At 38.5% G+C, this 12,637-nt stretch overlaps 1 protein-coding gene across 3 annotated transcripts in view; it reads right to left on the reverse strand.

Moving 5' to 3' along the window:
* PPP1R12A (protein phosphatase 1 regulatory subunit 12A) overlaps nt 1-12,637 on the reverse strand; it is a 211,806-nt gene that overhangs the window by 69,636 nt on the left and 129,533 nt on the right. For all 3 annotated transcript variants that reach the window (XM_044979766.1, XM_044979750.1, XM_044979757.1), the window contains exons 9-11: nt 9,259-9,386; nt 2,948-3,163; nt 1,881-1,975 (exon numbers count right to left, since the gene is read on the reverse strand). In XM_044979766.1, the coding sequence (XP_044835701.1) occupies nt 1,881-1,975; nt 2,948-3,163; nt 9,259-9,386 (439 nt within the window). The remainder of the gene's footprint in view (nt 1-1,880; nt 1,976-2,947; nt 3,164-9,258; nt 9,387-12,637) is intronic.

Consider the following 12,637-nt stretch of genomic DNA (forward strand, 5'->3'; position numbering starts at 1 on the left):
TGACCTGGATCTCGAGCGGGACCATGATCCAGCAGTCGATAGCGACCTCGTGCGGGAACAGCTCTGAGGATCAGGACTGTAAGACCAGCGCCGCGAGTCTAACTGGTGCCGTGAGTCAGACCGGTACCTGTGGCAGTGCCAGGACTCGGAACGGCGCCGGGACACCAAGTGGCGTGGAGATGCTGGTCTGAGGGCTGCCATTCCGAACATGGCCGGTTTACCCTTGGACGGTACTGGGACTCAGGTTGGGGCTGGTGGTGGGGCTGGAGGCACCGGAACTGTCATTTCGATGAGCCCTCTGGTGGCCTCGAAGGTATCCGGTGTGGAAGGTAATGTGATCTCTTCCACTTGCACTGTCCCTTGTGCACCGTCCCAGGGCTGGGATGAGCAGATCAGGGCCTGGCGGCCTTGTCCTGGTTAGAGGCCTGGTTAGAGTCTTGTCGGTCGGGACTGGAACAACTGCTTCGGCCCTAACAGGGGTCCTTCCAAGGCTTGCTTCTTCCCAGCAACTGGGAAATGGGAGCAGTGCCGAGGCGGGCGTTTTTGGGGCCCGGGAGATTGCCTGTCCCGAGATGAACACAGGATCTTCCACAGTGCCGAAGACGGTACCGCAGGAGGGACACTCTGCACTCCGACAGGAATCGTGGGGGTCGCCCGTAGGCATGGGCTTGTTGCAAGAGTTGCAAGGCTTGAAGCTCTGGGACGGCATGCCCCAGAGCCCCGTAGGGCAGTAGTTGAGGGGACTGCCCTCAACTACTAACCTATGCTTAATACTACAGGAAACACTTAACACTAACTAATAACAATTAATCTACAATCAAGATAAGAGAAGCTGGGGATAAGTGGAGCACTTGATGAGACAAGAGACCACTGTTCCAACAACCGTCATGAGCATTAAGAAAAACTGAATGGGGGGTGGGAGGTCAGGCCGGCAGGGTCTTATATAGAACGCCATATTGGCACCACTCCAGGGGGCTCCCCAGCCGGCCTGACGGGTAGCTGCTAGGGAAAAAGTTTCTAACATCCGTGCACGCGGCGCGCGCGCACACACACCTAACTGGAATTGATATGAGCAATCACTCGAAGAAGAACCTTTCGTGCATACCAGCAGGTTCTACATGGACCAATTAATATACCACATGTTAGTGCACTTTAGAAATCACAGCCGTTAGTATACCCAACCATGCAATACCCAACCATGCAGACAAAGCCCCCAGGTAACTTCACATAAAACCAGCAGAACTCTGTTCTTCTGATGCTATTCATCTTAAAGTGACTAGCAGAGTATCTACACCAGCAAAAACCAGTAATCATATTTCAGCAGCTGTCAGTAACACCGCAACTATAGCATGTTAAGATGCTAGTGTGGACATGGATCAGCCAGTTTTATGACATCATGAAAACCTACTGCAAATTGATGGTTAAAAAGCACACCTAAGCCTTACCTACAATAGCAAATTACTTAATTCTTTTTACCAGTGCAGTGACAGTGTATTAGTTGCTAAAATACAGGTGTTAATTTTGCTTGAATAGACAAGACCTAGGGATTACAACCATTTAGTGCTTTCCCCACATATGCCCACTGTTCCTGTAAGAAGGAAATATATTGCAATTTATAAATATTCTGTTCTGAGACAACAAGACAGCAGTTGTCTTGTGACTGCAATATATTGCCTGGCTACAAGAATCAAAGTGACAGAAATACTTTGGATTGAAGGGATACTGTAATATATATATATATGTGCACCATCCAAAATAGCTTTTACCATTAGTTTCAACTCAACTTTTCTTTTGGAGGGCCAGAGGCTAGTTTTCAAAAGATTCAGATATCAAATAATTGTGTGTATAGTTAAAAAGCAAGTTACAGCTTCAAGAGTCACCTGTTTTCTTTCTCGTCAATGTCAGATGTACTGGCCAGTCGTCTTGGTATTGTAGGTGCAACATAAGCAAGTCTAGTTCCTTTATTATCCTTCTCCTTTAAGACAGAAAATGTTTTAGAAGTCAAGAATAGCTTTGTATGATAGTCATAAGTTATATTAAAAGCTATTCAAATGTCCCTAGTAGCACTCCTGTCAAAGTTACAAAATTATCTATGCCAATTCCAACTCTATCTATATTCTAAGTTAATTTGCACGATTAGCATCAGGCAGAAGTTAAGAACAACAAGCATCATACTGGGAACGGCAAACTGTTCAAAGGACCCAACTGTCTTAATTTTATGTCCTTTTGTTTTTCTATTAATATGTCTCCAAAGGTTCAGTTTAAAACAACAGCCAATTGTAACTACCGTTTAAAGTGTTTTAGTGTTTTTCTAAAATCCGCAAACATATTTAATCACATGCACAAAGACATTAGAACCTGAAAAAAGGAATTACATTACTTTGTAACAAGCAAAAGCATGAAGTATTTTTGCTCAAATATCTAGGTCAAATTAGTAACAGTTTTAATTAATGCTTAATTTAGAAAGATAAAAGATTAATCTTTGTCCACACAACATGTGAATGAAGGGGTATAAGGAGCCTTTTTGGTCCTCATCCCCAGCACTCTGCAGCAAGGGACAGAAAGTATCACAATCTTTGCACTCCCTTCACTGCACAAGACTTTGCACGACTAGTGGTGCAAGTCTTTCCAAAGGTGGCAAGGCCCTGCACATACTCTCTTGCACCAGCTAATGAAGCTGCTCTTTGTGGAGAGAGAGGCCTGCTGCATTTTTCAAAAGGTGGCACAACAGCTGCATTTCTTCTAGGGCAGCTCTACTGCCTATCAAGAGCACGATGCCACAATTTAACAGCTGACATTTAGTACAACTTCGTAAGAGCATTATGTACTCATATAGATAGCTACATTGTAGTGAAGTTTATATGACATTCACTGTAAATTATAACTAATATTTATACTAAGTTAACTGGCCAGAATTTAAAATGTTTTATATTCTGAAAATGGTTACCTTTTCTTTGTTGTCTAATGAAGAAGAGAGTCTGGGACTTGAAGCTGAACGCATAACACCTGTAGAGTCCTTTTCTTTCTGAGCTTCTTTGGAAGCTGTAATCTCTGCAAGTGCCCCATAGCTGCCTGTCTTTCGAAGACCTAACCTCCAAGAGGCAGGAGATTCATCTTTTCTCTCTTCCTCTTTGGGAGAAACCTTGGTTGTTGAAGTTGGAAACTGTAAACAAAGACATCATTAAGTTAAATGTCATTAACTTACACTAACTCTGCTATTTCATGCTTCTTAAGGATATTTCAAAATACTTAGCTACTTCCAGTTATCATATTGGATTTTTTTTTGGTGGAGGAAGGGGCAACCAATACACATTCATTTCCTGGGTAGGTTAATGACATAAGAAACAAATAGATCAAAAAGGAAAACAACTTTTCTAAAAGTTAGCTTGAAAACCCTCTCCACTTCATAATACACACTGTGATAAAGAGATGCAAACAAAAATTTACACACAATTGAAAACCATGCAACTCTGGTATCAACACTTTGATTAAAAATGTTACTTTGCAACCTGAAACAAATCCTGTGCACACCAAAGCCTCACCATAGACTTTTCACCCTTATTGGGCACAAGAACAATGCCAGTTTTGCGCAAGCCCTGCCTCCATGATGCAGGATGTACTGACTCCACCACAGGCATGATAGAAGGAATGAAATCATACTAAAGCCAATTAAGACAAGACACAAAGATGAAGAGTGAAAGAATGGAAATAGAGAAAAAGGAACGTTTTGTTTTAAATCCACACACTTGATTCCTTATTCATGTACACTACTCTTCTTTGAAGCACAAAATATCTAAAAGCAACAAGACATTTCTAATACTTTTGTAAAAAGTTCCTATTAAATACACTAGACCATGTTGTGAAATGATAAATGTTGATACAAAAATGCATTTAGTTGCCACATACAAAAGGCAATGAAGCTTTCATATACAACAAAGATAATTATAACATTCTGATAAACTTTCTCAAAATGTAGAATATCTGCTGTACTTTTTACACAGTAGACCCAAACATAAAAAACTTACCATATATAATGGTATTGAATAAGCTAAATGACCAATGTATTCCAGTTTTTAATCATTTGTTCAATATACACCGTCAACTTGAAGTTATATTTAAAATGTTCTCCCTTTTATGTTACAAAAATTCTTTAGACACCTGAAATCCAAGAATTCTGTGGAAGATGGAGGTCACACTGCTCAGATAGTTGTGTAATCACTTGGGACAATTTTAACAGAAACTAGAAGTCAGAGAAGCTGGAATGGTTACCAGACAAAGAAAGACTGGATATGTCCAAGGAGGCGGCGGCTTGGGATGATGGAAAGCTTGGAGCGGCCAGAGTGCAGAGGTGTTGGGATGGGGTATGAAGGCTAGACAAAGAGCAAATCAATCAAATCGCCACATTATAAACAACGCACACATATCACTGGATGGACTGAAAATCCATCTAACAGTCGCCTATCCAATCCACTGGTTGGTAAAATTCACATTAACTGTTTGTTCTTACAGCAGTTGAGAATAGCTATGAAACTAGCAATTACTGTTGGTCACTGGGTGGTATCCTCTTCACCTACTGAAAAACCTATATTTCACTGTGCCTGATCCTTCCTCCTTAGTCAGTACTGACCCATTTTTTGCTCTTTGCATCTCTCTACATTTCAAAGATCTAAAGTGCCATGTCTTTCCAACCCTACAGGGCACACAAATGATGTACAGCTCTATTCATCAGCCAGAAGCACACACTTTGCAAAATATGTGTCGTCATCTCATTGAATCTAGCCTTCATCAACTAAAGGAATAAGATACTGAAGGCTGTTAATGATCATGGGTCCCTGACTGCAGAACAAGAAAGAGGATTAAGCAAGAGTGGCTTAGCATCTGAGTGTGACCTTTCACTGTTACCTCTGGTCAGGACATACATATACACATCCAAAGATGCTCTCATCTCCATACAGTATAGTGGCCATTATCATAAGCGACCTACAACTATTTTTAACTCTAGTGTATTTTTTATTTCCGTTCTCCCCTCCCATAACAGAAGAGTGTACTATACTGCACATATTGCTATGAATGAAGATGATACAAGCAGTTGATGGGATCTTCAGAAATAAAACTAGACTACCACATTTCACATAACCGCTCCACTTTAGAAGCAGAACCATTCCTCTCCAAACCTTGGACGTTTAACTCTACTACAATGCAATATATAGCACTTATCAGTTTGGTCATCCACCAGTTCAAATTTACTTTTATCCAAGCACTGATGGAATCTCAAAGGTTAAGCTAAATTTATTTTACCTACCATAAGATAACATTACATGAGGAACTGTGGCAATTTATAGGATTCTCTTCTATTTGAGCAGGTTTGAGGCTAGAACATATATTGCACGCTGAATTATTGCACAAAATGGGATCTATTGTGCCTAAAGCACAGCCCTCAGGGCCTCTAGGGAGCACAAACATCATGCTCCCTTCAAGAAGGGTCAGTGCCTGCCCATAAAGCCTAACCTCCTCTTCAAATGTTCTCTGGTGACTAGGTAGAGAGATCATAGGGATCCTTGATATCCAATTTGTTTATTCATAGCCTCTAATTCTAACTTATTAAAAACCTTCTGGCTGTGCATATAAAACTTTATAGCCATGGCTTGCATGTTATACTATACTATATAATCACAGGTTTCCCACATTTTTTTTAGCCTAACGATCCCACCCCTACTTCTTTAGATTGTGTGATATATCACCTTGTTGCATTTTTTTTTAATTAGAACAAATTTAAGTTCTTTGGGTAGGAACTGCCTTTCATGACGTGTTTGTACAGCCTAATACAAAGATACCCCTTATTAGCTCCTCCTGGCCATACCGCAATACAAACATTATACTCATCCACTTTGAGGAACTAGTGCTGCAGTAGCCTTTTCATAGTCCTTGAAAGAGGTGCTGAGCTCGAGGCTCCTTGTGCCCCCCTACCCCCCCAAGCCTGAGCACTCTCTTGGATATTATGTCCAGAGCATCTCAACTCTTGATATGCTTTGAGACACTAGCCTTAAGATGTATTACTACCTAATACAATGGTTGAAGCCTCCTAGAGTTCTGGCCATTAAATTTTGAGAGACCAAACTCAGAGGCTCCGAAAGAGAGTTAATAACCCAGAGAAACTGCCTTCTCCTCCCATACTGTGGAGGGGCCTCTTGCAACTAGCATGAGCCTGATGTGCAGAGGTTGCCTACCCCACTCACGCCATGGCGCTCAATGGTGTCTTCCTGAGAAGCAATGCAGAATAAGGATTTGAAAGTGGGGCAGAAATGGTGTATCCACTAGTAACTTCCCCATCAATACGGCCAGTGTACAAGCAGTGCAGAGGTTAGAGCTATAACAACCTGAGGGTAGAATTCTTCCTTAAGTCCTGGAAAAGCTCTCCGGCACATGACCCAACTACACTGGGGTCAAGATTGGGGCCATAGCAGTTTATACTTCCTGTTTCAGGCTTCTCTTTTAAACTTCTATGGATTAAAGCTAGTGGAATCCTTCCAAGCACTCCCTTGAGACTAATCCAGTCAAGACTGCTTCTATCTTTCCTTGAAGAGCACAAGACATGCTGGAAAGGAGCCTGAAAATAAGAGTCTCTTCTTGAAGAAAAAAAAATTAAGAGAGACAGACACAGCTTTGGAGTTTAACTCACTCAAATACCGGTCATATGCAGGGACAGACTCTTCAGAAATCTATCATTACTATCTTTAGGTGAATTTCTCTAGTTTTGCTAGTGAGAAAAATGGTGTCCAAAATTTTTTTTTTGTTTTTCTTCTTCCTTACTTAATTGGCCTCTTAGAGTTGGTAGGGCAACTCCCACCTTTTCCTGCTCTCTGTATGTGTATATATATCTCCTCAATATATGTTCCATACCATGCATCCGAACAAGTGGGCTGTAGCCCACAAAAGCTTATGCTCAAATAAATTTGTTAGTCTCTAAGGTGCCACAAGTACTCCTGTTCTTTTTGCGGATACAGACTAACATGGTTGCTACATTGAAAATATCATGCTTCAGATAATTAAGGCAAATGATCATACTTAAATTCCTTTTCAAGGCTCTCTTCTATCATGCCTACTGTTAATCTAGTTGACCTACACTAATATGCATACAATAAAATAAGTATATTGTTAAATTTAACCTTTTTGTTAGCTGTGACCAAGTCATGGCCACTCTACCAGTAGGTTTTACCCTTTCCCCTCTAAAATCTATCTTGTTATATGCCTGTCTTTAGATTGTGAGCTCCTTGTGGCAAGGGCAGTACATTCTTTTCTGTCTGGAAAATGTCTGGCACACTGAACATGCTCTCATGAACTAATAATGCTAACGCTAGATGCCATCCTCAGCTTCACAAGAAACATAGCATTTGTGCTAAAGTTACCGGTACCTAACTATTGATGTTTAAGACAATCTGGTAAATCTAATACAGGATTTCAGGTAAGTTACAACAGCCTTACATATTACTTCCAAATATGAAAAGCAAATTAAGCAAATAGCTGGCCAGGTTAGCCTGCTGATGTATAATACAGAAACATGATTGTAGACTGACGAACACGTTGGAATGTTTTATTTTGTTTAAAATTCACGTAAGAATTTAAAACAGAAAGTTCCCCAAGTTAGTGCTGCTGTGTATTCTCCTACCAGGACAGGGCTCCAGGGAGAGATGGGATTCTCTATCCTTGTTTCAACACACATTTAAAAAAAGATAAGATAAACTTAAAATAAAATGTTGAAAGTCATATCCCTACCATTTCAATGCAGAGTTCTTACCTGTACTTGTTTTTAAAATTAATGAATAAATAACATTCACTTCTCATGTCTATCACTCCCAAATAACCAATGAGAGGGAACCACATATACATATATATCAGAGGACAAAGTTCTGACCAGCTCATATTGCTGCAAATATAATTTTACACAAGTTCTGAGAGAGCAGGGAAAAGTTTGGGTCCTTTGTGGACCATCACATTATATTTTAAAAGTTTGAGATGTCTCCTCTACTGCTTGAGCCATTTTCACAGAACTCCTTCCCAGAGTTCAACTGTTCAACACATCCTTTCTGCTTTATAAATCTGTTATTTTTGTAACTGATGGGGTTTGGTGATAAACATAACCAAGACTGGCCAAGACTGAAAATTCTTCTGTATTTGTCTGCTATTGGCAACCTCAGATTTGCAAAGAGGAGGCAGAAGCAGCAGAGATATTTTGAGGCTTTCAGTTCAGCTGCATGACTTTAGAACCAATGAACACTGTGCAACTGGTATAGAAAACACAGGAGAAGCTGAAGAACCAAGCACAGAACAGTCATTAAGATTTAAAATACTACATGGGAGTCCTCCCTCAACTATGGAGCAGTACTGACAGGAGACTGAAAGCTGCATGACAGAGGACCTGAGCAGATTTCTTCTCTCAAGTCCCTCCTCCAACAAGTCTAAAAATGCAGCTTGTACATCAAACAAAAAGTCAATTTCAAACACAATTTCCATTCTAGCCATCTATCCAGGTTTATGAGTAGCTTAACTGATTCCAACACTCAACACCTTAGATCTATCAACAATGAACACACATGGTCCCAATATGTATACACATTAAACAATAAGTTACATTATTTGAAAAAGGTGTTTTCAGTTAGATATATGGAACATCAGTTTAAAATTCCTGTCCTCTATTGGTTTGTGATCATGTGTCAGTTTTTTATTAAAATTGCTACTTGTTATTTCTTGTGTTTCAGAAGAGTCCAAGTGTTCAGGAACACAAGTACTTCCTTTTCTACACAACTACATATGCGGTACGTTAAGTTACATTCTTGAGGTTCTTGTTTACAGTCTGCTTTGTTTAGATTTAAATAGAACAAGTTCCCCCATTCTCCATAAAAAGTAGAGTGGGTTTATAAATAAAAAATGTTTAACAGAGATGCTTTTTCTTGGACAATATTTTTTGTTAAACAACTACCATCCTTCAGGTATGTAACATACATGTAGAAGTCTTAGTAAAACATGATGAAACTCAATTTTGAAAATACTTAAAGCTGTACGTTTTATAAAAATTGAAAGCAAATATTCTAAAGAAGAATACAGAATACTCCAATATTCTTGGTGTATTATCTAAAATTCATTTGGTCAAGCCAATTCACATTTTTTCACTGGAATCAACACATAGTACTTAGTGTTCTATTGTTTAAGAATAAATTCTATCTAGAAACACATATATAAAGAAATTTTGTTTTGTTTTACCTTCTTAATGGGTGATGTAGGTGTCACTTGACCAGTGGTTATGGAAGATGCTGTCACAGCTACAGAAGCTGGTTGTGCACTAATGTTATTTGCATTATTAGTTACAGATGCCAAAGGTTTGGTTTTGTCTGCAAATAAAACATTTAAGATGTGTCATTTGTAAATTTCTTGATTTCATATTTTATAGGAATCACATTTCTTCAGAATAGGTTAAAACCCTAGTTAAACCTTCCCAAGTAATATACCGTTAGTCATCCCATTTTCTAGCCTTCAATGTTTACTCCTGCCCCCACCCATTTTAATTGTCTCTTGGTCAAAAATAACAAGATATTTTCCCATAGTCATTAGGCATACAGCACTCCCATTCACATTAGTCAGAATTACATGCTCTTAAGGGTTGCAGCTTCAGGCCCTAGTCATTTGCTGATGCCCCTCAAAAAAATGAAGCTCTCAGAAGAAGCTCTCAGAAAAAAAAAATTAAAAAAAAAAATCAGCCTACTTAGTTTTGGACAGTGTGGGTAACGTAATCCTTGTTAGGTCTGGACTGCTTGCCTTCGGAAGGATCGTAACTGTTTATTCCTAGACTACAACATTCTTCTATATCTTTATTAACAAAGGCCTCAATTCAGCAACGTATTCATCTATGTGTTTAACTTTAAGCCTCTAATAAGTCCCATTGGGACAACTTGTGCTTAAAGTTACACATGTGGTTAAGTACCTTGTACTGAATAATATACTGCAATTCAGCAAATAAACACAGATTCTGATCCAAAACTGATTCAGAGTTTTCAAAGATAATACAAGACTATTTACATAGTGCAATGAACGTACACTGCACTACAGTAAAACAGGTCCTTGCTTTAAAGAGGTCATAGTCTAAAGACAAAACAGGTATAATACAGTACAGCATAAAACCCAATGGAAAGATATTAATGTGTGGTTCTGCTGTGAAAAGTAACTAATTAAATAACTGGCACCTCCTTACTCCAACAATCTGCTCCCCATACAAATTCAGTCATATATGTTATTCACTAAGTTTAAACTACTTTTAACTTATATAAGCACAGAAGAGCCAACACAGACCTGGGAGAGCAATTAATCAACAAATAAAATTGTTAGTTTAAGGTCCAATTGCAGAATCTTTATTGCTGGTGAAGCATGTGGCAAAGTACCTGGCTTGGCTTCAGGTCAAATTTGCAAGCCTGGCACTTAGTAAAAACACATTTTAACTGGCAAAGTGAGCACATCTACAGGTTGGAGGGGTCTTGGTGTATGTGATATGGTGTGTATTTCATAAAAAGCTCCTTGCACACATAGGGAATACATAAAAAGGCAAAAACTCTGTATTCACTTGACAAAAAGATCAATTAGACAAGAAATTTGGATTGTCCATGTGAACTGACAGAAGTATGGAGACAGATATAGGTGCAGTAGTTAGAGAGAGATTTATAAGTGAGGAGTACAGTCTTGAATCTAATGTGGAAGAAGAGCAATAGCAGCATAATAATTCAAGTATGTGAGAGGAGGGGCTAGATGGGAAGGAAAAGATAGAACATGACAACTTTTTAAATGATCTGAGGGAATGGCAGGCCAGCCAATAAAACTATACATTAATTATATGAGTTAGTGTACATATTAAATTCAAAAATCAGGAGTCAAGCTACCCCAAAAATCATGAAACTTAAAAAATAAATAAACATTAGGTTTTTATTTACTTTCTGGTTGGTTAGCCTTCAGAGCATGAGTTCACATATTTAAGCTTTTCTACACCCCAAGCCCTTACAGATAGAAACTTATCTAAACAAAGGGAGATTCTCACATAATCAATAGCCTTCAGGAGCTGAGGTTTTACAAAAACACACCAACTATCACATCACTTGTGATAAAAGTCATAGGAGTTTGCAACACAACATTTGTGTGGAAAAGCGCTTTACATTATCCAATTGGAATCATCATTAAATTTCTGAGAATTTTCACTATAAAAGCTACATTAGGAGGAATAATGGGAAAAAAGGGAAAGTGCAGTTGAAATTTAGAGATGCAGCTCTTCAGGGAAAAGCCTAACTTCTCTTGCTTGCCAAATAAAGTATGATAAAAGCCTTGTTTATATTAAAGAAAGTCCAAAGTTTACATGAAAATTAATTCTTGTGTCACAGTCAAATTTTCCTGGCACAAAACCATCTACTAGTAATCAAGAGAAAACAGTTAGAAAACTCATGGAGTTCAGGAAACATTATAGCTAGCTCAGTGACTGAGGCACCACTGCATGATGTATCAAAGGTGACTTAAGTTTAACAAACCTCAAACTCTCTAGATGAGGGACGTAGGAATACCAAAGTGATGTTTGACACTCTAAGTTTGAAAGTGATTTTGCAGTATATCATTAAACATTTATAGGAGATGTCTAATTAAAATATAAAAACATAAAAATCTAGTAAGAATTTAGTTCTGGAGCTTACCCCATCCCACAATTTCATTTATGGAAAATATTTATAGCATTTTTATTGGTCTAGTGCTGAAATGTAGCTCAGGTGGATGAACTATATGAAGGCAGAATATTTTAAGAGGAGCAGAGATGGCTGACAAGGATATTTTCATTATTTAAAAATGTTCAAGTCACTATGTCCAAGAGATAGTTTTATTGACTGTATATGAGTATCATTGCACTATAATGCTAATAGATGTAACAAGGATTTAACAAGATTATGACAAAACAACTTAGAAACATTAAACTGATCCAAATATCTTCTCTGATTTGGAAGAATTTTCTTCTTCACTGTAGGAATGTCAATCTGATAAAGTGTCACAATCTGCCACAACCTGCTAACAGAATTTTCAAAGGTGAGGTAGCAAAGGCCTGATGCAGAACAGCAACTTGACAGAGAAGGGAGCTATATAAAGTGAAAGGCTCTTTCTGAGGGTAATCAGGGGAACCCTGTATGAGAACCAGAGAGGGTAAGGGGAAACCTAAAAAATGCAGACAGTTTCTCTCACATGGGGATGCTGATTATGGGCCTTTTGTAGTTCACCAGAGACCCAGTTCATGAAGTGGCGAGTCAAACCAGAAAGGAGAATAAAGCTTTACTGTTTTTCAAGTTTTTTTGGTTCCAATGAAAATTTATTAAATTAATCAAATCTTTCAATTTACATAATCTACAGTATTCTTGAAAATTAGGATTAAAATGGTAATAGTCTAAAAACAGAAAACTAAGTAGTGCAACTATATATTAAGCCTCTCTCTAGATATTCTGATGCATACCTCTAAATTAGGTACAAAATAATTTAACCTTCTGCAAATTTCTTTCCAAATACTGTGTGATTTCTTGTCCATTAGTCATTTGTTCTTTAGAATATAATGTACTTACAACTACAGTTGTGT

This window comes from Mauremys mutica, chromosome 1 (assembly GCF_020497125.1).
Source record: "Mauremys mutica isolate MM-2020 ecotype Southern chromosome 1, ASM2049712v1, whole genome shotgun sequence".
In the NCBI taxonomy this organism is placed as follows: domain Eukaryota; kingdom Metazoa; phylum Chordata; order Testudines; family Geoemydidae; genus Mauremys; species Mauremys mutica.